The sequence below is a fragment of the Sphaeramia orbicularis genome, unplaced genomic scaffold (genome assembly GCF_902148855.1).
Source record: "Sphaeramia orbicularis unplaced genomic scaffold, fSphaOr1.1, whole genome shotgun sequence".
Classification (NCBI taxonomy): Eukaryota; Metazoa; Chordata; class Actinopteri; order Kurtiformes; family Apogonidae; genus Sphaeramia; species Sphaeramia orbicularis.
The window spans coordinates 117,383-141,990 of NW_021941578.1; the positions used below are offsets into that span (position 1 = coordinate 117,383).

Genomic DNA, 24,608 nt, shown 5'->3' on the forward strand with positions numbered 1-24,608 from the left:
GGATCAATGACAGTGGATGGACACACTGGGTTTATGTTCAGTTAATGAGAGATTTGGCTGAAAAAGTCACTTTTTTTTTCAGTTTTCTCTGTTTCTGATATTATAACTTGTGAATTAACTCTGAGCTTTCATGAACATCTAAATTAAATATAGGAAATTAACCCTTTCATGCATACTGGTCACTCCAGTGGACAGTTCTTCTTCAGCTGTTCTCTTGTATATTCATGGATTTTGTTGTTTTAGTTCCATATCAGCCAACACAGTGGACACAAATGCATCATTCTATACACTGACATTCAGACCACTACAGTACCTTTCCTGTTTTTGATAAACCTGATCCGCAGTAACATATTTTAGTGTAAATTAATTTCTAATTGTTATTAGACTATAATTAACAGGGTTTTTTTTAACAAGTTGGTTTTTTTTTTTGCATATTATCTGAGTGAGTAATAACTAGTATTATAGTATGTTAAAATGTGAGAAAACATCAGATTAGCAGCATTAAATATGTTTTTATTTCATACTTTTCACACAGTATGTTAGTAAATGCATGTTTCTTTGCTTCAGAAATTAAATTTTTAATCTTTTCTGTCGTTTGTAAGAATAACCTGTGCTGCTACTCATTCTGTTTGGGTGCTGCGTCTTGGCCCGGTCATTATTGTAAATGAGCATCAGTTCTCAACTAACTTACCTGGTTAAATAAAGGTTAAATTAAAAAAAAAAAAAAAAGTAAAATGCATGGTGTCCAGCTGAGTGGACATTTTTGTAACTCCATGAAAAGTAGGTTCATTTAAAAAAAAAAATCAACCACATTGTTTTTTTTAATGCCTGAAGAGGAATAAAAACACTCAGGAAAAAAAATTCTTGATTAAAATACTCATAATTCATGCATGAAAGGGTTAAATACAGGGAAATATATGATTAAGAGGGAAAATGCAAAACACAGAGGATAATATTGTAATAAATGGTGTAATAAATCACTTAAGAAAGGTTAAATAGAGAGAAAAATTCATTTGGGAGCTGCCACAAAAGTACCACTGGGTCTCTATGGGTTAAATCAGGGTGGTCAAACTCATGTTCTGTCAGGGGCCACATTCAACTAAATTAGATCTGCAGTGTGTCATATCAGTACCTGGACTCTTGTATGTTTAGTCTGTCTCGTGTGTCATTTCCTGTTTTATTTTATTAATCCTCCTCTTGTGTCATGTCTGCTGTCTTTGCTTCCTCTCCCTGATTGTTTCACCTGTGTTGATTACCTGTCTCCGCCCTGATTTGTTCCACCTGTGTCTCATTGTCTTCCCTCCTTTCTGTGTATTTAAGCCCTGTGTTTTCCCCTGTCCTGTGCCAGTTCGTATTCCTCCCTTGTGGTGTGTCTACTTACCAGCGTTTCTCTGAACCTGTTCGTTCCTGACCCGGATTGTTCCTCGTTCTGAGCCTGCCTGATCCCCATCGGTACCTCTGCCTGATTCTGCTACACTGGTATTCGACTTTCTGCCTGGACACACAGTTAGTGCTTTTGCTTTTCCCCCATGTTCCGTTGCCTGTTTTTTGGACTTCCCGTGTATGACCTGGTCTGTCCCCTGACACTTCTCTGCTTGGTTTTAGTCGGGTTCCCCTCGTGTGCTCCCGACCCGGGCAGAGAGCTCCCCTTACTGGATTCGGACGTCGTGACGAATTCACACTGTCTAACCTGGGAGGATTCTTTAAAGAAACCTTTTTGTGAACTGTTTTTTCTGTCCGTGTTTAATAAACACTCATTAACTTTATTCCTGTCTGTTGGTTGTGCATTTGGGTCCAAGTCTTGTGTCTCTGGTTCTAACACAGTGGGCCGGACCAGTAAAACAATACCATAATAATATATAAATAATGACAATTCCAAATTTTTGTCTTTGTTTTAGGGTAAAGAAAAAAAAACATTAAGTTATGAAAATACTTACTTTTACAAACTATCCAAACAAAAAGATGTGAATAACCTGAAAAAAATCAAATTCCTTGAGAAAAATAAGTGCAATTTTAACAATATTATTCCTCAACTTATCATTTCTACATGTGCATTATGGATCGGATCTACAAAGACACTAAACACTGAGGAACAGGAAGAAAAGAGTTCAAATTGTACTTAATTTTCTTTAGACATTTCAGGTTGTTCATGTTTGTTCAGGTTTTTGACATTTTAGTGTTACAGGATAGTTTGTAAATGTAAATATTTTCATAATTTAATGTGATTTTAAAAATAATAATAGATTAGATTTCTCTAGTGCTTTTCTATGAACACATACTCAGAGCGCGTACAGAGGGTCCATTCTTCATTCACTCTCACATCCTCCCTCTGGTGGTGCTAAACTACATCTGTATCCACAGCTGTCCTGGGGGGGGGCAGACTGACGGAAGCGTGGCTGACAATCTGCGCCTATGGCCCCTCCCACCACCACCGAACATTCACACACATTCATACACCAGTGTGAGTGGCAACACTGGAGGCAAGGGGGCTGAAGTGTCTTGCCCAAGGACACAACAGCACATGGACAGAGCGGGATTCGAACCACCAACCCTTCAGTTATTGGATGACCATCTGAGCCATGGCCGCCCCCAAAACACTACAACCAAGAAACAAATTTGAAGTTGTTAATTCAAGATTTTTTGCTGAATTCAAAAATTTTTTTTATTTAATTGAAGATTTTTTTTTTTTGGCTTAATTCAACATTTTTTTTTTTAACTTAACTGAAGATTTTTTTTGGCTTAATTGAAGATTTTTTTTTTTTTTTTACTTCAAGATTTTTTTTGCTTAATTGAAGATTTTTTTGGCTTAATTCAAGATTTTTTGCTAAATTTGAGATTTTTTTGGCTTAATTGAAGTTTTTTTTTTGTTTTACTTAATTCAAGATTTTTTTTTACTTAACTGAATATTTTTTTGGCTTAATTCAAGATTTTTTGCTAAATTTGAGATTTTTTTGGCTTAATTGAAGATTTTTTTTTTTTTTTTTTTTACTTCAAGATTTTTTTTGCTTAATTGAAGATTTTTTTTTTTGGCTTAATTCAAGATTTTTTGCTAAATTTGAGATTTTTTTTTTTTTTTTTTTTGCTTAATTCAAGATTTTTTTTTTTTTTTTTTTTTTTACTTCAAGATATTTTTTTACTTAATTGAATTTTTTTTTTGGCTTAATTGAAGATTTTTTACTCAATTGGAGATGTTTTTTTTTAACTTAATTGAAGATTTTTTTGGCTTAATTCAAGATCTTTTTTACTTAATTCAAGATTTTTTTAAACTTAATTCAACATTTTTTCCTTCATTTTTTCCTTAATTCAAGCTAATTCAAATCGCACACCACCCCGGTATCACATGGTGTCCCTCAAGGCTCTGTGCTTGGCCCCATACTCTTCATCTTGTACATACTTCCGCTTGGTCATATCATCCGTCACCATGGTCTCCACTTTCACTGTTATGCCGACGACACCCAGCTGTACATCTCCACTAAAGCCATCACCCCTGCCATTCTCTCCACCATCACCAACTGCCTCACCGACATTAAAACCTGGATGACCAACAACTTTCTCAAACTCAACAGCAATAAAACTGAAATCATCATTTTTGGACCAAAATCTCTTCTCCCCTCCTCCCAGAACTTCTCACTCTCCATCGATGGTCACTCATTCACCCCCTCTCCCCTGGCCAGAAACCTCGGCATCATCATGGACCCCACCCTTTCCTTCAAATCACACATCAGTCATGTCACCAAAACTTCCTTCCTTCATCTCCGCAACATCGCACGCCTCCGCCCCACCCTCTCCCCCTCAGCTGCCCAAACACTCATCCACGCCTTCATCACCTCCAGACTAGATTATTAGCATTCTTTATGGCCTTCCTTCCACTGCCCTCCAAAAATTACAGTATGTCCAGAACTCAGCCGCCCGGTTACTCACCCACTCACCTGGTTACTCACCCACTCCCGCTCCAGAAATCACATCACACCCATCCTCCGTCAACTTCATTGGCTCCCTGTTCAACAACGCATTAACTTCCAGATCCTCCTCATCACCTACAAAGCCCTACACAACCTTGCCCCCTCTCACCTGACAGATTTACTTCACCGCCACTCCCCTACTCGCCGCCTCCGCTCTGCAGATGCTAACCTTCTCACCCCCATCACCAAGACTAAGTTCCGTACCCTGGGTGACAGGGCTTTTGCCATCGCCCCCCCCACCCTCTGGAACTCTCTACCCATTCACATCCGGAACTCCGACACACTCACCTCATTCCAAAGCCAACTCAAATCCCACCTCTTCAGACCATCATTCGAAAACTGACCGCCCGCTCAACCTCCTCCACTCTCACATTCCTTCTTTTGTGTGTTTTTCTTATGTCAGTATTTCTCTCTGTATTTGTTCTTCGATTACCATTTAGCATTAACTTTGTATCTGTTTACCCGTTGGATGTATGTTCGTCCCTTGGTTGTTTTTTGTAAAGCGTCTTTGAATACTTAGAAAAGCGCTATATAAAACTGATGTATTATTATTATTATTATTATTATTATTATTAATAATAATATATATATATATATTTTTTCTTAATTTAATTCAAGACTGTGTAATTTTTGACTTTGCATAAACATCCCAAGGGCCGGACTGGACCCTTTGGTGGGCCGCATTCGGCCCCCGGGCCACATGTTTGACACCCCTGGGTTAAATAATGGGCTGTATGTGTGCGCTGGACTGAAGTAAATGTGTGCGGCACCCTCCTGTCCTGCAGGGGGCGCTGTGTCTGTCCGCACGTGTCCGTCCTCCAGCATCTCCAAAAAAGGAAGAAAAATAGGAGGAAGTGCGGAAATCCGGAAGCGGTGAAATCTGGACAGCACAGCAGGAAGAATTTGCTGTCCATATCGCTTAGACTCTTTTTTTTAGGGTGATAAAACCTTTACACATTATCCAACATGTCGACAGCTGCACATTCTGACAAGTTCAGGAAAGTAGACGTGGATGAATACGACGAGAACAAGTTTGTGGATGAGGAAGATGGAGGAGATAACCAGGGTGGACCAGACGAAGCAGAAGTGGACGCTCTACTCAGACAATATCCTTTAGTTTGATGACTTTATGGACTTTTTTTCAGATTCTGATTTAAAGACAGTCTAATGCAGGGAAATCTACCTGAGTACGGTATGTCATGGACATCTGCTGCTAACGTTGTAGCCGGTAGCTAACATAAGGCTAATTGATTCTTAAATGCGGTTAATATTCCAATTCGTCTAAGTTAAGGGGTTTTAATTGCAGAAATGTTAAATGTGCATTAGATTTATATGATTTAATATTCTCAGTTGGCTTCAGAATGTCGTTGTATTTCTGTCAAAGTAGCATTTCCGGGTGTCAGTTCATATGGGGTGTGGTCGCTTCCAGAGGTAGTAGACATATTCAGAAGTACTAACACCACCTGTGGAAATACTCAAGTAAAATGACCTGCAATCAAAACCTGACTTACCTAAAAGTAAATAAGTATTATCAGCAAAGTATATAAAGTATCACAAGTCAAAGTGGCCATTGTGCAGTAAAATGGTCATTGATTTACTAATATTTATGGTGTTTTTCTCAGTACTTGACAGTTGCATGAAGTTTATTATTTGGGATTTACTGCAATAGATGTTTAATGTTTGGATATTCTGAACAGCTTTATATATTTTGGGGTAGTTTATCCTGCTGCAGTGCGTATGTTCTATAACATTAGAAAAATTATGATATGTAGAGGAAGTAAGCTGTCAGACAAATGAAGGGCAAAAAAAAAAAAAAAATCCATGCATGCTTCTGAGATGTAGAATAGTAGAACTGTATAATATTCAAGAACTAATGCAAAGTGTTTGGATAAAGTGCTTAATTAAGGTCCACCATTGCGTATAGAGTGTAGATTCTTGACTCTTAAATCATTAGTTTATTTGTTAACAGTTTTGTCTTCACATTACCCAAATTTAGAACCACTCATAAATGTTTTTATGTGTCTGTATGTGAGGTGAAACTCTGGAACAGTTTGGACATCCAACACAAGCAATGCCAAAATATCCACCGATTTAATCTGCTATACAAAAATATGGTCTGGTCCCGGTATGAAGATGGAGGGTCTTAAAACTGATGTTCCACAAATACTCTGTCTTAAATGTTCATGTGTGCTTGTTGTTCCTCATCTAGTTGGTATGTGTTGTCCCTTACCTTCTGATATTGTTCTTACCATTGCTGGTATGTGCTGCCCTTTACCATTAGTAGTTTTTTGTTTTTTTTTCTTACCATTATTGGTGTATAATTATTGCTGTTCTTTACCACTTGTGGTATTGCAGTTTTTTGTTTTTACCATTGTTGGTATGTAATTATTATCATGTAAGTTGACAGTTAACTGTTACCTGTGGTAACACCACCAGGAATGTACTTTGTTTCTATTTCTTTATACACTTGTTGGTTATGCAATGTAAATACTGTCAAATGAGTTTATTCTAATTTGGTTTAGGCCTATTTTATTCTGTTTTGTCCATTGTTCTGACTTGAAGTCGAAGGACAGGAGTGAGTATTTAAAATGTTATTAGGTTCAGTTATTTGATGATGAGAATGGGGTTGGGATTAAATAAGTTTTTCTTCTTCCCACTCCTTTTCAAGTATAAATGAATGATTTTTTTTGGGGGGGGGGGGGATTTTGAATTTGCTTGTAGCCTATAAATGCTCGAAATAAACAAACGAATGAATGAATGAACTTCACTGTTGTTACATTAGACATGGATTCTAACACAGGTCGAGTTCACTCATTTCTTTTAATCGTGAGATGTAGAATTTCCTTAGCAGTTGTTTAAATAATTAAAATAGCCTGAAATTACATCAGGATGCATGGCAGATAGTTGGGCTCATGGGATATACTCTTTTGAAATGATGTTGCCACTGAGTGAACTTTTCAGCCAGTATTCTCTTGCCTTCTGCTGTTTGCATGTTACGGATTCCAAGTTCAGCAACAACAGCATACAACCTTCATCAACACAATGAAAATAACTAGGTTTGACTACAACATATATTTTTGTGCAATGTTTTCTTTTTTGCGGGAATTTAGCAAATTAAATAATATGGTTTTACTCACCAAACACTCCACCAAAAGTTCTGCTCTGACCTATTCTAGCATTGGCACTCTGTGTTACTTTTGTATTTGAAGCTGCTCCAGGTAAACTTGGCAGAGTAACACATACATAATACACCCAGTGTTTTTTTTCCTTTAATTTGTCAATTGTCTGTAGTTGGGTAAAAGGAAAGTTGGTGCATTTTGTTGTTGAAGTGTTTAGTCCTTGACTGTTATCTGCACGGGAAACCTGAATGGAGCTCTTCTAGCTGTGCTCAAGGATCCTCCTATCACCACCAAGAACCAGAATGTTAAGGTATTATCATGTGTTTTTCCAGCTTTTACCAAAATGCATTGTTACTGAACATTTCCAGGCGTCTATGACTTTATATATATATATAGTCTACAGGGGTTGGACAAAATAATGGAAACACCTTCACCTCAAGATGATAATGCCCCAATCCATACAGCTAGAACTGTTAAAGAATGGCATGAGGAACATTCTAATGAAGTTGAGCATCTCGTATGGCCGGCACAGTCCTCAGACCTCAACAGTATTGAGCATTTATGGTCAGTTTTAGAGATTCAAGTAAGACGTCGATTTCCACCGCCATCGTCTCTAAAAGAGTTGGAGGGTATTCTAACTGAAGAATGGCTGAAAATTCCTTTGGAAACAATTCACAAGTTGTATGAATCAATACCTCGGAGAATTGAGGCTGTAATTGCCTCAAAAGGCGGACCTACACCATATTAAATTATATTTTGTTGATTTTTTAAGGTGTTTCCATTATTTTGTCCAACCCCCGTATGTTGTATGCAGCCGTATGGTGAAATGGTTCATGCTTGTGTGGGTGAGCTTTTATTTACCTCTTCTGTCTCCATGCGTTTGTGTGTGCAGGAGCGAGCAGAGCTGCTGGTGGTCCGAGTGCTGAGCAGTTTTAAGAGCAGTGACATTGAGAAGGCTGTGGGCTCACTGGATAGAGCAGGAGTGGACCTGCTGATGAAATACATTTACAGAGGCTTTGAGAAACCCTCTGACAACAGCAGTGCAGTACTGCTACAGTGGCACGAAAAGGTACAAAACATCAAAAATGGAAAACACTATTTGTAATTAACATAATAGGTCATATATGAAGCTAGAAGAGAACCCTGGAGCATACATACGTCCACCAAGATGTCACAGTCCTCTATCACAAAAGTCATATCTAACAATATGATGAAAATATGGATAGTCATAGTTAACAGAGGAGCTATTTCTGTCTAAAATTTTGAAAAATATCCTAAAAAAGAAACAGAATAAATACAAGTAAACTATAAGCTCTCAATTTGTGGAGTGTATAATTCAAAGACTTTTTTTCCATGTGGTCATTTGACAGATTTGCCATGGGATCATTTTGTACAGACTATTTATTCAGTTGATTTAAGTTGTATCATGAAATACATTGTTATCAGTGCATGGACCTGCCTCAGGATCAGGACATTTGATTTTGGTCATATTGCACAGCTCTGTTACATAGTGAAAAAAAATTCTCCAGCCTGCTCCACTTTAGCTGGAACTGCGTCAACATTTCATGGGTTAATCTTTAGCCTATGCCCCACCTTCCCACCAATATACATGAAAATAGTAACAGTAATCATTTTTAAATATGTGTACAAATACATTATTGCCTATTGATGCTTTAAGCAGTATTTTATACTTCCATATTTGTTAACAAATCCAGTTTTCAATGAGGATTGGTGGCATAGTTGTAACCATCACCTGCTGGCCATTTACTCTGCAGTATAATAACTGTGCCATGAGTTTACTGCTGTAGACTGATTTACAGCCAAACAAAAGAACAAACAAATCCAGTGGAACCAAGTCTTATCAAACAGTTATTTAAAACTGTACTTGGCACCTGACATTTTGCGGCTTCAAACAAAATATCGTGTCATAACAATTTAATCACAAACCCCAAAAAGTACTATAGGCCTAAATATCATTTGTAAGAGCATTCCGTATTGAATCAGAATATTCTAACATAACAATCTATATGTAAAGGCCAAAGACAGTAAAGTGTCTGTCTGTCTTGAGGCTTAATATCTGTGAAATTGAGGCATAGGTTTGTTGGTTCCTGCACAAAAACTTTGCAGAAATAGCAAATAAATATAGCTTCATTTTTGAAGGCCCAGTACTTTTCACGAAACTGGCCAATGTAGTTTTTAACAGTGTTTTTGTGGTTATGAATGAATAAAAAAAGATGAGCTTAGAAGCAAGGTTATTATCGTTAACGAAAACTAACGAAATGACGAAAACTAGAATTGAAAAAACATTTTAGTGAACTGAAATAAATAAAAAAGATAATTAAAAGGAAAAAACAATAACTAACTGAAACTGTATCGTGTGTTTACAAAACTAACTGAAACGGATAAAAATTATGGATAAAATTCCCTTCGTTTTTGTCTTTGTCAATGTCGGATTGATATGAAAGCGATTTATTTCCCTCAAGCAATTTTAGCTAGTGGCACCATACGACACTTTTTGGTCCGTCACTTGTGTTCACTTGTGGTTTCCAGTCATCTTCTGGTCCCCACTCTACCTGGAAACATGGAGACTAAAGTTGGGAGAAAGCAGCAGTGTCCTGTCTGGGATTTATTTGAATACGACCACAGAGAAGAAGAGAAAAGAGACCACTGAACTACAACTAAACTACAATTAAACTAAAATTAATACTAAAACTAAACTAAAACTAAGCATTTAGAAAAAAATCAAAACTAATAAAAACTAGTAAACCCGCTCTAAAAACTAATTAAAACAAACTGAATTAGAGAAAAAAAGTCAAAACTAAATAAAACTAAACTATAATGAACAAGAAAAGCACTCGGAGGGTGCAGACCTCCGCCAGGACAGATCTGCCTCCTGTGTTTGTTTGTTTGTTTGTTTATTTGTTAGCAAGATAACTCAAAAATTTATGGACAGATTACCACCAAAATTAACTCGTTTCTTCCTTGTGCCAGCTTCAACATTTCCAGAAAATTTCATGAAAATCCATCCATCTAACAAACAAGCAAACAAACACGCATGCACGCACACAAAGCAAAGCGATCACAGTACCTCCTGGAGGAGGTAAAAATCCAAAACTATTATAACCTTGCTTAGAAGAGAACCACACTGATTCTTGTCCACACTAGTCCATGAACCCATTGTTGGTGTTGCTCAGGCTCTCGTTGATGTTCACTTGACTTGATGTCTGCATGTCGTGTCTGTCCTCAGGCTCTTGCGGTGGGAGGGGTGGGCTCTATAGTTCGAGTCCTGACTGCCAGGAAGACCGTCTGATCGTACCGGTCCCCACAGACACCAGCTGTGACCCAAAACCACCGGAGCTGATGACAGGGACGTGTCTCTTCATGTTTAATCCTCTTGGACATGATTCCCATTTATTTTTATATTGGAGCTGAGTGTCTTCCTGATGCCATTATGTCCTTTTTTTCTGCATTCATTTTTCACTTCTCTGGGATTTTCATGCTCTGGCTGTAAGGCAGGGTGGTGCTGGCACCTCACTTCCTGTCTGTTTGCCAGCCGTGCAGAGAGAACACACACATTTCAGAAGCTTCACCCACACAGACACACTCTTCTCCAAAGCAGCTCCTTTCAAACTGCTTCACTGATGCCTCCGCTGGCTCATTGTATCCTCTCGCCTCCTCTGCTGTTTTCTTCTCCCTCCTCTGCCTCTGACTCATTCAAGTTGAGGGAATGGAAAGGTTTGTTCTTGAATGGAGTGGTGACCCGTGCAGGGTGTGTCCCTGCCTTTTGCTTAATGCATGTTGGGATCCCCCCCCACCCCCCCATCATTATTTTTTTCAATATCTTTTTCTTTTTTTTTTTTTTTTACTTTCACCGACACCACATTATGTACAGCCTGACTTCTAGGGTGTACTGCTTAGATTCTTTGTTTTTATATCTGAAATAAAAATCTCAATAATGCGCTGAACCTGAGCATTGATTTCTTTATTTGTCTCTAAGAAGAAGCTGCAGATTAATAAAGGTAGCAAATGAACTGTATATTCTAATTTGTTAGGAAGTTAGTAATTGCAGCTGTGAAGGAAATGGTTAGATATTTTATATTAAGTGGGTAAATCTACATAAGATTTCAGGAAAACATGCTAGTAGTTATTGTGGTGCAAAATAGTCCTTGTCAGTGTTTTACTATTATATGTTTTTGGATTAATTTTTCTTGTGCCTTAATGTCCATGTTACCTATTTCTATCATAGATGTTTAAATTTGAGCTCATTTGAACTTATTCATGTACTGTTAGTAGTTAAATCTACAGCAGTGCTTCATATTCTATAAAATTACATGTTTGTAGTACTGTTATCCTGTGAGAACCAAGTATCTTTAAAGTCAACAGGACTGTTTCCGCCTTCAAGGCAGTGCATTTTCCAATGAATCAAAAAAAGTATTTATCTCAAGACAGACAACTTTCTTTACCTATACAAGAACACATCATCCATCAGTTTATCAAATGACAGACAAAATCAATATTTTTTTTATTTTCACTTTACAGGAAGGGATGAAAAGGTGTAACCCGTAATGGCTTCACAGAACCTAAAGTTATGTCAACCTCTATTATCAAAATTGCCCGTATACTGTATATATTAGTAAATATATTGTATATTTTAAATAGTCTGATTCCAAAATATTCTTAATCTACTCATAGAGTTCTTGTACATTTTAATCACATTCTATGCACATTATCATAGTACTTTTGAGGTGAGGAGGTTAGTATATTCCATCGTGGTTGGATATATTAGGCAGCAAGTGAACATTTAGTTCTTGAGGCTGATATGTTGAAAGTTGCAAAACGAGCAATATAAATAAAAAAATACAATATAGCCTACCCACTGACAGGTCCCATTATAATGAGATAATCAAAACTAATACCACTTTGCCTGTCAGTGGTCAGAATGTTCCGGCTGATCAGTGCATATGTCTGTAATAAGATAACTTTTGGCTTTGTTTTCTTTCAGTATTAATGTAGCAAACCACAGTAGAAAATATTAATTAATCAATAGATGTAAAGAGAAAAGCAATGCTACAACAAAAAGGTATGCAGAATTTTTCTGATCAACCTTCCTCATTATTTCAATTCTTCATTTTCTCTTCTTTATTTTATCTTGTTTCATCTAATTTTGATACTCAATATTTCAAAAGCTTCAAAGCTTTCTTTCACTCTTTTTTTATCATAGATTCTTGTGTAATAATAGTGTATAAATCCATTTGGATAAATCTTGCATATAAAATTGAATTAAAATGTTATGTTAACATTTCAACATTTTCAGTGATGTAAAGGCTTGTTGTCATAACTTAACCCATATTTTTGTGGCAACTTCAACATTAATTCTCTCTACATTTAACCCAGTGGTTTCCAACCTTTTTTGGCTCGTGACCCCATTTTAACATCACAAATTTCTGGTGACCCCAGACATTCAAAACAGAGACTTTTTTTGCTAAAATTAATTGGTTTTGGATCATGTAATAGTTTGCTATACAATATGCAAATAAATGTTAATTTTAGACACATTTAGTCTATATTGTGTATATTATTGTGGACAGAGGCAGTAAATCCAGGTGTAGATTACTGCACAAAGGCTCAGGATCTGTCCAGTCAGTCCAGCTGGGATTTACAAGGAGGACAATTAATACTGAACAAACAAGAACTGAAACTATGAATGATGAAAGAGCTGCAGCATCTGAAACTGACCACAATGAACATTTGACAGATAAACAGAAGCACAGTGCTGCAGATTCACACTCACAGTTTGTCATGTCTGTTATGGATTTTGATTGTCTCTCTCAACTCACCATATATTTTTTATTAGTAGGTTATTTTAAAATTTTTTATCAATTACTTGGATTTCCAGGCAACCCCATGTGGGGTCCTGACCCCAAGGCTGAAAAACACTGATCTAACCTTTCCCAAGTGATTTATTACCAGGTATTCTAATATCCTCTACATTTTGCTTTGTTTTTTTCCAGTTAGTGATCATGTTGATTCTTATAAAAGTTCAGAATAAATTCAAAGATTATTATATCATAACTGAAAACTGAAGAAACAGTGACTTCTTCAGCAAAATATATCAGTAACTGAATATAAAAATAAATGTCTACAACCACTACAAGTCATTTGTACAAACCGCAGGAGTTTTATTGGTGAATTAATTTTGCAGATGACAGTGATTCCACTTTCACTATCAAACCGGTGCTCTTCCAAAGAAAACATCTGATGTTGCTGAAAAGCTGATCTGAAATTGCATTTTACCTGAATTACTTCAAAGTATTGATATGTTTTTTTTTATTTTCTGCTTCAGATCAGTTGATACTTTTGGTCACTGGTGGTTGTTTAGGTCTTTGAGGGTTAAATGTCCCTGTTTTCTCTGTCCTTTGTGTGCGTTCCGTTACTTTTCCTTGGCAGTAATAATACTACGCGCCCACATTCCGTTGATTTGAGCCGCCCCCCCCCCCCGCCCCCCCCTTTGGCAAGGCCTCAATTTCCCAGAATGCACCGTTGCTTTTGCATCCGCCATATTGCCTTCACCTCAACGCGCTGGCTGGATCGGCTCGTATCCACAACTGAAAATGTAAGTACAGAAACAATCATATTTTATGCAAGCTACAATCATTCCATCTTAATGCCTAGAATTGTGTGTTTGTGACTGTGCGTATACGAGTTTGCACCTGTTTAAATTCCGGATATAACCAGCTAAATCTTACAGTCAAGCTCTTCAGATTGGTGCGTCGGCTCATTCTCTGTTGTTGTTTTTCCCTCTGTCACAACGACAAATTACATTCACGATTCCCGTACAATATTTCACATAATACCTATCCTTACCTTTGGGGTTTTTTAGTGTAAACGGACATACATATACTATATCGTGCCTTTATTAATTCTGTGCCTTCTGTGGGCTACAAAATGGCATTTATTCAGCGAATATTCCCGGTAATGTTAACGTTACGGAGAATAGCCAGCCTCTGGGGTAGCTAGTTAGCATTAGCCATTAGCCACATTCATTTTGCATGAAATCAGTGCGCGGGGTCTGTCTATTAGCTGCATTAAGACAATCACTGAATAGTCTTTGTCTTCCGCTAGCTAGCAAAATTATGCAAAATACAACACTTGCAGAAAATGTATCTGTGTGATTCAGTTGATAGGACATGTAAGGGTTTTGTTTGTTGGTGTACATTGGTGGCACATGGATTCACGGAATGCGTAAGACCTGGTCTAAAATTTGATTTGATTTTTGATTTAGTGATTTATTCCGAACATGCAATGAAATTTAACATGCATGCACTAGCAAAGCATACATAATAATACAAATATCAAGAATAATAACAATCTTAGTCTGAAGAAAAGCACAATAATTCCATTTACGTGTCCGAAAAGGGTTTGGCAGAAGTGCAACTTATTTAATTCCACCCCCTCTCCCTACATTATTTATAATATATGTCCCTCTTCCTTTTACGTTACTCTTCTATATTTATATATCTATTCTCACACATTCACACACACTCAATCATCCATATACACATATATACGTTTATACAAATACATATATAATCTTTTACCAATGCCTTTCTTAGTTGTGCTGGCAAATAAATAAACAAATCATAACTAACTCAAGGAAGGAAATATCTACATAAACAACAGTGAACATATGGTGACAAATAATAACCCTTTTCCCTATATCTTGTGAAAAACATGTAATAATTTAAACAAACCTAACAATGTAATGATATACTTGGTTTTGTTTTCTAGATATTTTTGAAGTGATGTGAAGAGATACAGTAGTTCACCTGTAATCACCCAGTGATTTTAATGTGCACACCCCCACACTGTTCCCTGATATCTGTCATGACATGTATGGAAGCATGGAAAGAAAAAATACAAAAGGAGCGATTTTTCTAATGTCAAACTGCTATGGCTTTGGATTAATACATATATTTATGAGTTTCAGAGAGTTTTTGCGTAATTAAAATTGTGGAAATAATCCTGATTATAAGAAAATGTAATTATAAAAGGAAAAGCAGTCAGGTAAACAGACAAGGAACATAAGGGGGCATGGTCAGAGATTATAAAATAGCAAGGATTGAGAAACATGCGGTTTTGAGATGGCTGAGAACTGACCTATGGACCTTAGTCACAAACTCCCCTAACCCCTTCAATGTGAAAGCGTCCAAGTCCAAGCTGAAAGGCCCCAGTAGCTACCTTTTTTGCATCCTTCTACCATTTTTCACCAGTGTATTTGTAGGGCTGGTCCAGTGTCTGTACCTAATCTCGAACCTGCTATTCACATTTCAGCAGTTATTTCCAGAGCAGCATCAACATTTTGGTGGTGTAGAACCAAGAGTCATGTACATCAGCAGCGGGAGGTGGGTTTTTGCAACCGACAAGACCAACTAGCCTTTCATGACAGCCAGTTTTCTTAAAAACAAGAGAGCTAGTGTTGTGTCTCATCTGCCTAATCCAAAAGAGAACAAATAAAGTACAGCTTCAGACTAGAAAGTGGTATGAAAGAGTGACGATAGGCTGTTTAACACACTTAAGTTGGCAATGATTCTAATACTCAGTTTCTTAAATGGAATTACAGACTCTGAGGGGAACATAATTGTGCAAAAGATGAAGAATCTCCCTTGCAGTTTGATGCTCAGTGACACAAATTTATTTATTAGGTCTTTATTGGAAATATATGTCATGTGTTTTCAGTTTCAGAATTTTCAGGGAGAGCATCAGAATAAGATCGGATAAATACACATCTATCTGCTTCTCCTTCTAAACTATCGTTATGATAAAAATACTATCCTCTATGGAAGGACCTGTTTGAAAAGGATGCTCAGGGATAGTTTATAAGTATTTGCAACTTGTCACGAGTTAATTAAAATGAAGCTAAGAAGAAAGAGTTTGACACATCCATTCACAACTAGCTACTTCATCAGTCTATGTGGCTATATGTAGCAGGTCATAACTACCTGAAAAAGTGTGTAGTACTGATGCTGTGCAGGGCTTGAAATGTTAGGTTGCTTTATTTTAATGGTCTTTTTAACAGCAGGTTAGCACTGACAACCTACCAGGCCACTAATGCCCAGTATTTGACACCCAGTGGACTGGTTATCAAAATTTGCCTCTAAGTTCAGACTGCTGGTGTATGGAGGTGTTTATTGAAACTGAAACTATTTGGAATTACTGGCAGTGTGTTGGAATACTGGGATAGTGCAGTGAAGTTTTTTTTTTTTTTTTTTTCCAGTTAGGTTGGTATTGTTAAGGATTTCAAAACAGTGCATCCAAATTTTAGCATTAAATTAAAACTGTGTTTTCTGTAAAAACATGGATCAAAGAAGAAATACATGCACAATCTCAAAATTTCATTTATGAATTAAATTATGGCTGAAACTACTAATTACAGTGCAGTTATCTGCTTTTTTTTCCCTCATTAATTGCTTTGTGTGTAAAATGACAGAAAGTCTGCTTTAGCGCCTTGTAGCCCAGAGTGATGAACTCATATTAGCTATTTCATGTTTTTTAATCAGGATAAGATTTAATTTGTTCTGGAAAAACAGTCAGTTGTCAAGATAGTTGGTGATTGATGTCTTTGGATGAAGTATGGATTAATCTGCTCATTATCTAAGTTATAACCATAGAGAAATAGAAACTATATAGTTCTGACCATCTATGTGTTGATATGGAGCATTCATTTTTTCACTCCTAGTTTATCTGTTGGGTGTCTTATTGTGTTTGTATTCATCTGCTGATTTATAGAACTGTGTTTATTTCACATTCAAACAGAAAAGATAAAATACATCACTTACAGCAATCAACTCTTATTGAAATGTTCTTTGCAATGTCACTCAAAAAGTGTGGGAAAATGTGATTGATTAGGGTGTACATGCCACAGAATAGTGTAGATGTTCCTGAATATCCCTGTGTCTTTGTATGATAAACTCTAAGCCTGTGGAGAACAAAACAAACATGCCAGCTCACTAAAATCTGAGTTATTTTTGTAGTAACTCAAGCATTTTGACCTGCTATCCCCAGCTGTCGTTGTGGACTGAATGACATTGTCCCAGGCAATGTTCTTTGCCTAATTGTGTGTGACAGTATTAAGAGCTAGGGGATGTAGAAATGTACATACTTGTGAAAATAAATTGTACACATTTTGCTCGTTGTTTTTTTCATTTGTGACATTCTCGCAACATTCTGCTTTAATTGTGTACAAAACAAAGCAGGCAGTAAAAGAAATGTGCAAAAGCTGATATTTTAACCATATGTGTCTCCAAAGAAACTGCTACATCCAGAGCTAATTTCCACATAACAATTCACATGTGAACACAGACAAAATAACTAACTAAATCACACTCTGATTTTTTTTTTTTTCTCAGTGTTGCAGTGATGACCCAGACAGTTCAGACTAATGGGGTTCAACCCCTCAGTAAGACCTGGGAGCTGAGCCTCTATGAGTTACAGAGAACTCCTCAGGTAACCGAACACACTGTCTGAAAATGCAGAACAATTTATCAACGCACACAATAACTTCAAAGTTTTCCTTTTAGCTGTAAGACAAGTTTTCTTTTTACTGAGGAAAATATCTCTAAAATCATTAATGGCTCCAAACGAGCACATTTAGGCAACTTCACTTAATATCATGTTTGTTAAGATTATCAGGAACTCTCCACATCCTCCTAAAAATAGACGCATCCAAAATTATGTTTCAGTTGATGCATTGAATCATCAATCAGACATGTATCAGGCCACAGACAGATGACCCTAACCTACTTCTCACTCTGTTTCATCCCATTTCAGGAGGCTATAACAGATGGGCTGGAGATAGCAGTGTCACCCAGGTCCTTGCACAGTGAACTAATGTGTCCTATCTGTCTGGACATGTTGAAGAACACAATGACAACCAAAGAATGTCTGCACCGTTTCTGCGCTGATTGTATCATCACAGCTTTGAGATCTGGGTGAGTTTTCCTTTTGCCTGGAGGGATAATGAGGTCTCTGATTATCTCCCTGCAGCCCAGAGGAGCAGCCAGCTGATCTGTGAGAGGCGCTGTGGAAATGACCAGTGGGAACCTCTGAGGGAATAGTGTGTCAGCTTTAGGACAATACTCAAACTGCTAATGTTGGTGCAGGATGAACATACAGGATACCGGATGAAATAAGAGAAACATTTGATGCAGTATTATAGTAGGAGACTGGAACACAGCATTACTGTGGCCTCTGATTTCAGTCCTTAGCTACTGTCATCAGCTGTTAAGTCATTGTAGGCAACCTATTATTACACTTAACGACGTTATCGACCACCTGAAGCTTCGACAGAAACTCAGCCCTGAGTCAGTGTTCCTTGAGTTCTAATTTGTTGAATTATAAACTTACATCAGTGTTGTAGATGTGTGGTTAGACTTGTCATGATTAGTTGGGTGTAATGTAAATTGGTATTTCAACAATCAAGAACAAACTAAAAAATGTAACAAATCTAGATTTTGTTTGTTTTGTAAATCACCGGTTACCTATTTTTTTTTGTTTTTTTTGTGTTAATTTAATATAATATATAGCACAGTAACCCTTCATAGACACCACTGTAGTCATATTTATTTATTTATTTAACCAGGTAAGTTAGTTGAGAATTGATTCTCATTTTCAATAATGACCTGGACATATAGAGTCAAACAACCAGTCACTCTCACATCCACTAAACTAAACAGTCTATTTAACCGTGCAAATATCTCAGAGTATACCCTTACATTATACTTTTTTTATTAAAATCAAATGATGAAAATTGTTTGGTTGCTTTGGACAAGTGTTTATTAGATCACTGTTGGAGTGGCAGAAGCTGTTTTCTCCATGACTTTGATTATTTATTTATTTGCCATTTATCCATGATTTTTTAATATTTCAGGTGTTCATTCATATATTTATCTACTTCATTATATGGATTACTTTTTCAGCAAATCATTAATACAACAGTTTTCTATCACTTATTAAGCTAGCTACTTTGTGCTTGGCTAACTAGTTGTGTTGTGTTGAAGGGCTACCACCGACTTCAGATTAACATTCAGCTTACTTTTTATTATTTTTACCTGGTATTTTTCATTTAGTGAGTATGAAACCTAATATGTCTATCTGACACATGTCTCTATTCCTATGTTATTGTTTTTCCAGGACAAATATGTGCGAAGCCTTTTTCTTTTCTTTTTTTTAAATGAAATCCACAGTTACATTGATGTAAATATATAATCAATGAAACCGAAGATTTTATACACTCTGATTTTGCAGTAACAAAGAGTGTCCAACCTGTCGTAAGAAGCTGGTGTCAAAGAGGTCACTGCGTCCAGACCCAAATTTTGATGCTCTGATTAGTAAGTATGCCTCACATCAAGGAGATTTAATATTTTTATTTGGCAGAATGGAACACATTTCACCATTTAATCAGTATTATGTATTGTAATATTTGCTAATTTGGTGTGTAATTATGCATTCCATTTCAGGTAAGATTTATCCCAGCCGTGACGAGTATGAAGCCCACCAGGAGAGAGTGTTGGCGCGCATTAGCAAACACAACAACCAGCAAGCCCTTTCCCACAGCATAGAAGAGGGGCTGAAGATACAGGCCATGACCAGGTGAACACACAACCCCACCACCACACACACACAGACTCAGAGAAAGCTCCTTGTAGACTAATGACAAGGATTTGCATTTGTTTTTGTCAGACTTCAGCGCGGTAAGAGACACACGGTGGAGAATGGAAGTGGAGCTGAGGACAATGGAGACTCGTCCCACTGTAGCAACGCATCTGTTCACAGCAACCAGGTCAGTTTTGAAAAGCCACACCTTACCAAACCTGGACAAAACATACACTTTTTTCATTCTGGTACCTTTTGTAAGCAGGGCCATTATAGTAACAAACAAAATATAAGACAGGAAGTGAATCAAAACTAAAAACCAATACAATCAACTTGATAAAATTACAAGAAAATGTTGCTTCAAACTTTTTTTGCTTTTGGTGTTACAGTCTCTGATGTGGGGCATGTAATGTAAAGCATTTATGGACAACAACAAATCATGAGAATATTAATAAACAGTGGGTTTGTTTATCATATTTAATGTTATGCATCCCTAGATGCTCTATCAATGAAAATTTTCCTCTTACCTGGAAAAACTAAAAGTATGCGTAAATAAAAACTAAACTGAAACCTCAGTCAATTCTTGAAAGTAAATGTAAAACTAAAAGTAGTTACACATGCACCTACACTGAACTTGAATGGAAAACAAAAGAAAATACAAATAAATGAAACCGTAGTGACTAATTTACATGTTTTTTTTTTCTCCTTGAAGGAGGCAGGTCCAAGCATCAAGCGCACCAAGACGAGCGATGACAGCGGTTTGGACATGGACAATGCTGCTGAGAACGGGGGCGGGGACTCTGTGATTGATGGGGGAGCCAGTGAAATAGAGCTGGTTTTCAGGCCACATCCCACCCTGATGGAGAAAGATGACGGCCATAACAGGTAGGCACATTCAATCTACTCCAAAATTAGCCACTCTCCAGCTACAGTGTAGTTCTTTCATCAAACCCACCATACGATGTAAACCTCAGCGCCTCTGCATGCCCACTGACATCACCTTGGACCGTATCCGTCTATATCATTTGCATATTTGCTGTTTGTCACTGTAGTGTGGAGTTTGTCCCTCGCTACATCAAGACATCTGGTAACGCCACCGTGGATCACCTGTCCAAATACCTGGCCGTGCGACTAGCTTTGGAGGAGCTCAGAAGAAACGCTGAGGCCAGTCCTGTTAATGTGGAGGCAGCTTCAGAGAAACAATACACCATCTATATACCAACTGCTGGAAACCAGTTCACTGTGAGTACACAAACACACTGCACCAATTCCAGAGAGGCACAGTCATAGAATGAGTCCAATAGTACTGCTGAAGTGGTGAAATATAGTTAAATACTTTTACTCCTGTACTGAATGTTTCGAACGTTTCTGTTTTTATATATAGGTACTTCGACTACTTTAAAGGATCTGAATACTTCTTCCACCTCTGTTCAACTCCTGCTCTTTGTTTTCAGGTTCTCAACGGTTCTTTCTCCCTGGAGCTTGTCAGTGAAAAGTACTGGAAGGTGAACAAACCCATGGAGCTCTACTTTGCCCCTACGAAAGAACACAAGTAGAAGCACGCCAGTCTATACACATGCATACATGCAAACACACATACACACTCACCAGTATGAGGTAAACAGATGGACTTGGCTACACCTGTGCACACACGAAGTAAGAGGAGGAGGAGGTGGAAATGTGTCTGAAGGAGACGAGGGGCTTTGGTGAAACCCTCAAAAGGACTCTTGTAAAAAGGAAAAAAAACTCCTGTTTTATATTCTCTGTATCTTTCTCCGTGTCTCTTCCTATCTTTGTCTGTAGAAGGTAGCAGGTCAGTACAGCAGCCAGCAGGTACAAGTAAGATGGAATGGACTGCTTCATGTGTACAACAGTGGCTGTAGGCTCTGTCCTACTCTGAAAACCAGGGTCCATTCACAGACTGAGCTAGCACTGTGCTGTTTCCATGTGAGAACAATGTATTTGCCTGTATTTGTATTCAGTAAAGGCCCCTTTAAACTGTGCTGTTTTCAAAGTCCTGAGAGACATGTGTTTGTTTGTTTTTTTTTCAAGTCAGTGATGGATTTCTTGTCTAAAGCCCAGCCCAGACACAAACTTTGCAACAAGATGACACAGCTCTTGGACATTACAGGCCAAGTGCAGTGACCACTTTTAGAAAGTAGCATTATGTAGTGTATATTTTTCTCAGTATTTATGGGCTGTAGCTCACATGTCACTAAAAAGTACAGCGTTATTATCAGTCTTGCTTCTAGTGAAATGCTGATTTAGTTTTTTTTCCTCTTTTTCAGAGGTGACACCAACTGCTCTGGGAATTCCTTCTTTTTTTTTTTTTGTATTCTATGTTTGAGCTGGGCTTTAGATCAGACTGTGACATTCAACCAGTAACTGTGATTACAGGTTTGCTCAAAGTGTTTGGATCAAATTCTCATAATGTCACTGTTCCTGCAAACAGTACACAACATGAAATGACACAAAATACATTGGCTTGAAATTGAAGGATTTCTTTTTCCCCTCTACATTGTTATTTATTCTCCATTTTGTGTTTGGTTAACAAAGAAATCTTCATTATAAGAAAGAACTGTTTTTAAGTCAGCCCACGCATCATGCTGTTTGTGATCACTGTCATACAAATTTATGAAACAACCTTTTAATATGATGCATATGAACAATAAAAGGTAAATATCTCTTGATTGACATGATTAAATTGCACAAATATCTGTTCAGTTTCTTACAGCTTAAGGGTGAAAGTAAATCCACATGATTCATGGATATATTTGATGATTAACATGATAATGATCCGTTTTTAGGCTCCATCAATGGGACATGAACCCACTTTGAAGGTTATATAATGCACAGTGTAAAGGGGCTTTTAGGAAACGTCTTTGTAATGAATACTAGAAGGGAACATGCGTTCATGCTGATGATCTTGGCTGTTCACAATCAGCACCGTGCTGCTGATTCTACAAACTTTTTTCTTTTTTTTTTGCGTTGGGGGACATGTCTTTGGTCTTTGAAATAAAAATTTGTAGAGAACAGTGAAGATAAGAATGGCTGTAACGTAATTTGCCCAGTTTGTTGGAATGGGAAGCCGATGCTGCTACAATGGGGACCACAAATCACAAATGACCGCGATGCTACCAGTGTGAACGCATAACAATCCAGCTGCACCACCAGTGGGGTTAAACCGCAGATGTGGGGTCTTTGTACACCCCCCCCCCTCCGGGTTACGGTGGAGAGTCTACCAGCTGTTGTGTTGATCTGTTGCCTCGTAGGAATCTTCTGATATCTGTGGCTTGTCCTTTTATAAATGTCTTTTGTAACAGAGAGGAAGGAGTGGGTGGGTGGGTGTTAGGGATGGGGTAGGGTGGGGTGGGGTGGGGGGTATTTTTGCAGCATCGTAGACAGTCGGTCCACTACAGTATTCACTCTCCCTTCCCCTTCCATGGACTGTTACTGAACACTCTGTGCACCTACATGTCACCCGAACCGGCCTCTATTGCGTCTTTACCTGGAGTTCATACGTCCCATCACAGAACATATTAGAGTTCCTTTTAGGTTCTAATTGAGCAGAACTGGGCTATATATTTTTATTCAGCTTGCTTTAGTCTCAACGTAGCTAACCGAGGGGACTCTGAGTTCCATAAAAACATGTAATGAGTGAATGTACAGTAAAGTCAACCTTGCTAATACCATACATGTCTTGTTACTTTACCATGAACTGGGATTTTCACACGGTTTATGGTCATGTCCACAACAAACAGTAAAAGGTGTTGTCAAACATGATGTTGCAATTGTTTTTTTTTTTTTTTGTATCACTTTATTTAGTTACCTACAGAGAGTTTACAGACTATTTGTAATATTTCAAGAGTTAATTAGTTGAGGTTCAACTAATTAGCAGTTTGTCTGTTGTCGAATCATTACGTCTGTTGAACATCACTGACTTTTTTTTTTTATCTTGTTATGCATGAATTCTGAGAGAATTTATGCATATTATTAGGTCATTTTTAGTCAAAATAAGTAAATTACATCAGCATCATCAAAAATAGAAGCTGTTGAAGTGTTGCAAAAATCATGCTGTAAATTCTCTCTAGGACTGTTCGAATAAAGTGTCAAATAAGAAACCTTGTAATCTGTTATTTTTTTTTACACTGTGCATGTGAAGGCAGTGCTGCATACCTCCACTAGGGGGCAGATTCAGTCAAAATAGGTGAACTTCTAAGGCAAGGTTGTCAAACTCATTTTGGTTCAGTTCCATATTTAGCCCAATTTGATCTGCAGCGGGCCAGACCAGTAAAATAATGACTTAATAACCTATAAATAATGACAAATCCAAGTTTTTGTTTTTGTTTTAGTACAAAAAAAACCCCCACAATGAAATTATGAAAATATTTACATTTTACACAAAAGATATGAATAACCTGAAAAAACAAATTTCATTTGAAAAATTAGTGCAATCTTACAAAATTATACATTGACTTATTATTTCTACATGTACATTACACACAGTGTTCCATAAACATTTGGGAACAGGCAGAATATTGTTAAAATTTTGGAAAAAAAAGTTTAGAACTAAAATTTGAACAATTTCTCCAATATTCCATCTGTTATTCTGAACACAACTGCAGATCCCAGTGGATCCATAAATGCACCAAACATTTAGGAACAGGCAGAATATTGTTCAAACTGCACATTTCAGGTTGTTCATCTTTGTTTTTATTTATGTATTTATTTGCATTTTAATGTGAAAGAATAGTTTTGTAAATGTAAATATTTTCACAGTGTAATGTGATTTTTTTCACTTCAATTTTTTCCACATAATTTTTCACAAAGAAAATTTGTCGTCATTATTTCTGGGTTATTGTGTTGTTCTTTTGAC

General features: G+C 37.2%; 2 protein-coding genes across 3 annotated transcripts; both read left to right on the forward strand.

Moving 5' to 3' along the window:
- The first annotated feature begins 4,818 nt into the window (after positions 1-4,818).
- LOC115416241 (actin-related protein 2/3 complex subunit 5-like) lies at positions 4,819-11,051 on the forward strand. The gene is made up of 4 exons (XM_030129988.1): positions 4,819-5,068; positions 7,319-7,391; positions 7,974-8,150; positions 10,329-11,051. The coding sequence occupies exons 1-4, from the start codon at positions 4,929-4,931 to the stop codon at positions 10,389-10,391; spliced, it is 453 nt and encodes a 150-aa protein (XP_029985848.1). The 5' UTR covers positions 4,819-4,928; the 3' UTR covers positions 10,392-11,051.
- Positions 11,052-13,625: 2,574 nt separating this feature from the next.
- Positions 13,626-22,676, forward strand: LOC115416238 (E3 ubiquitin-protein ligase RING2). 2 transcript variants are annotated; one of them, XM_030129984.1, is made up of 10 exons: positions 13,651-13,694; positions 15,416-15,483; positions 17,488-17,584; positions 17,909-18,069; positions 19,385-19,467; positions 19,597-19,729; positions 19,820-19,919; positions 20,445-20,617; positions 20,785-20,974; positions 21,187-22,676. In XM_030129984.1, the coding sequence occupies exons 2-10, from the start codon at positions 15,464-15,466 to the stop codon at positions 21,286-21,288; spliced, it is 1,059 nt and encodes a 352-aa protein (XP_029985844.1). In that variant the 5' UTR covers positions 13,651-13,694; positions 15,416-15,463; the 3' UTR covers positions 21,289-22,676. The 2 variants fall into 2 exon arrangements, with proteins under 2 accessions (XP_029985846.1, XP_029985844.1); XM_030129986.1 differs by lacking the exon at positions 15,416-15,483 and having other exon boundaries at positions 13,626-13,694.
- Positions 22,677-24,608: the final 1,932 nt, after the last annotated feature.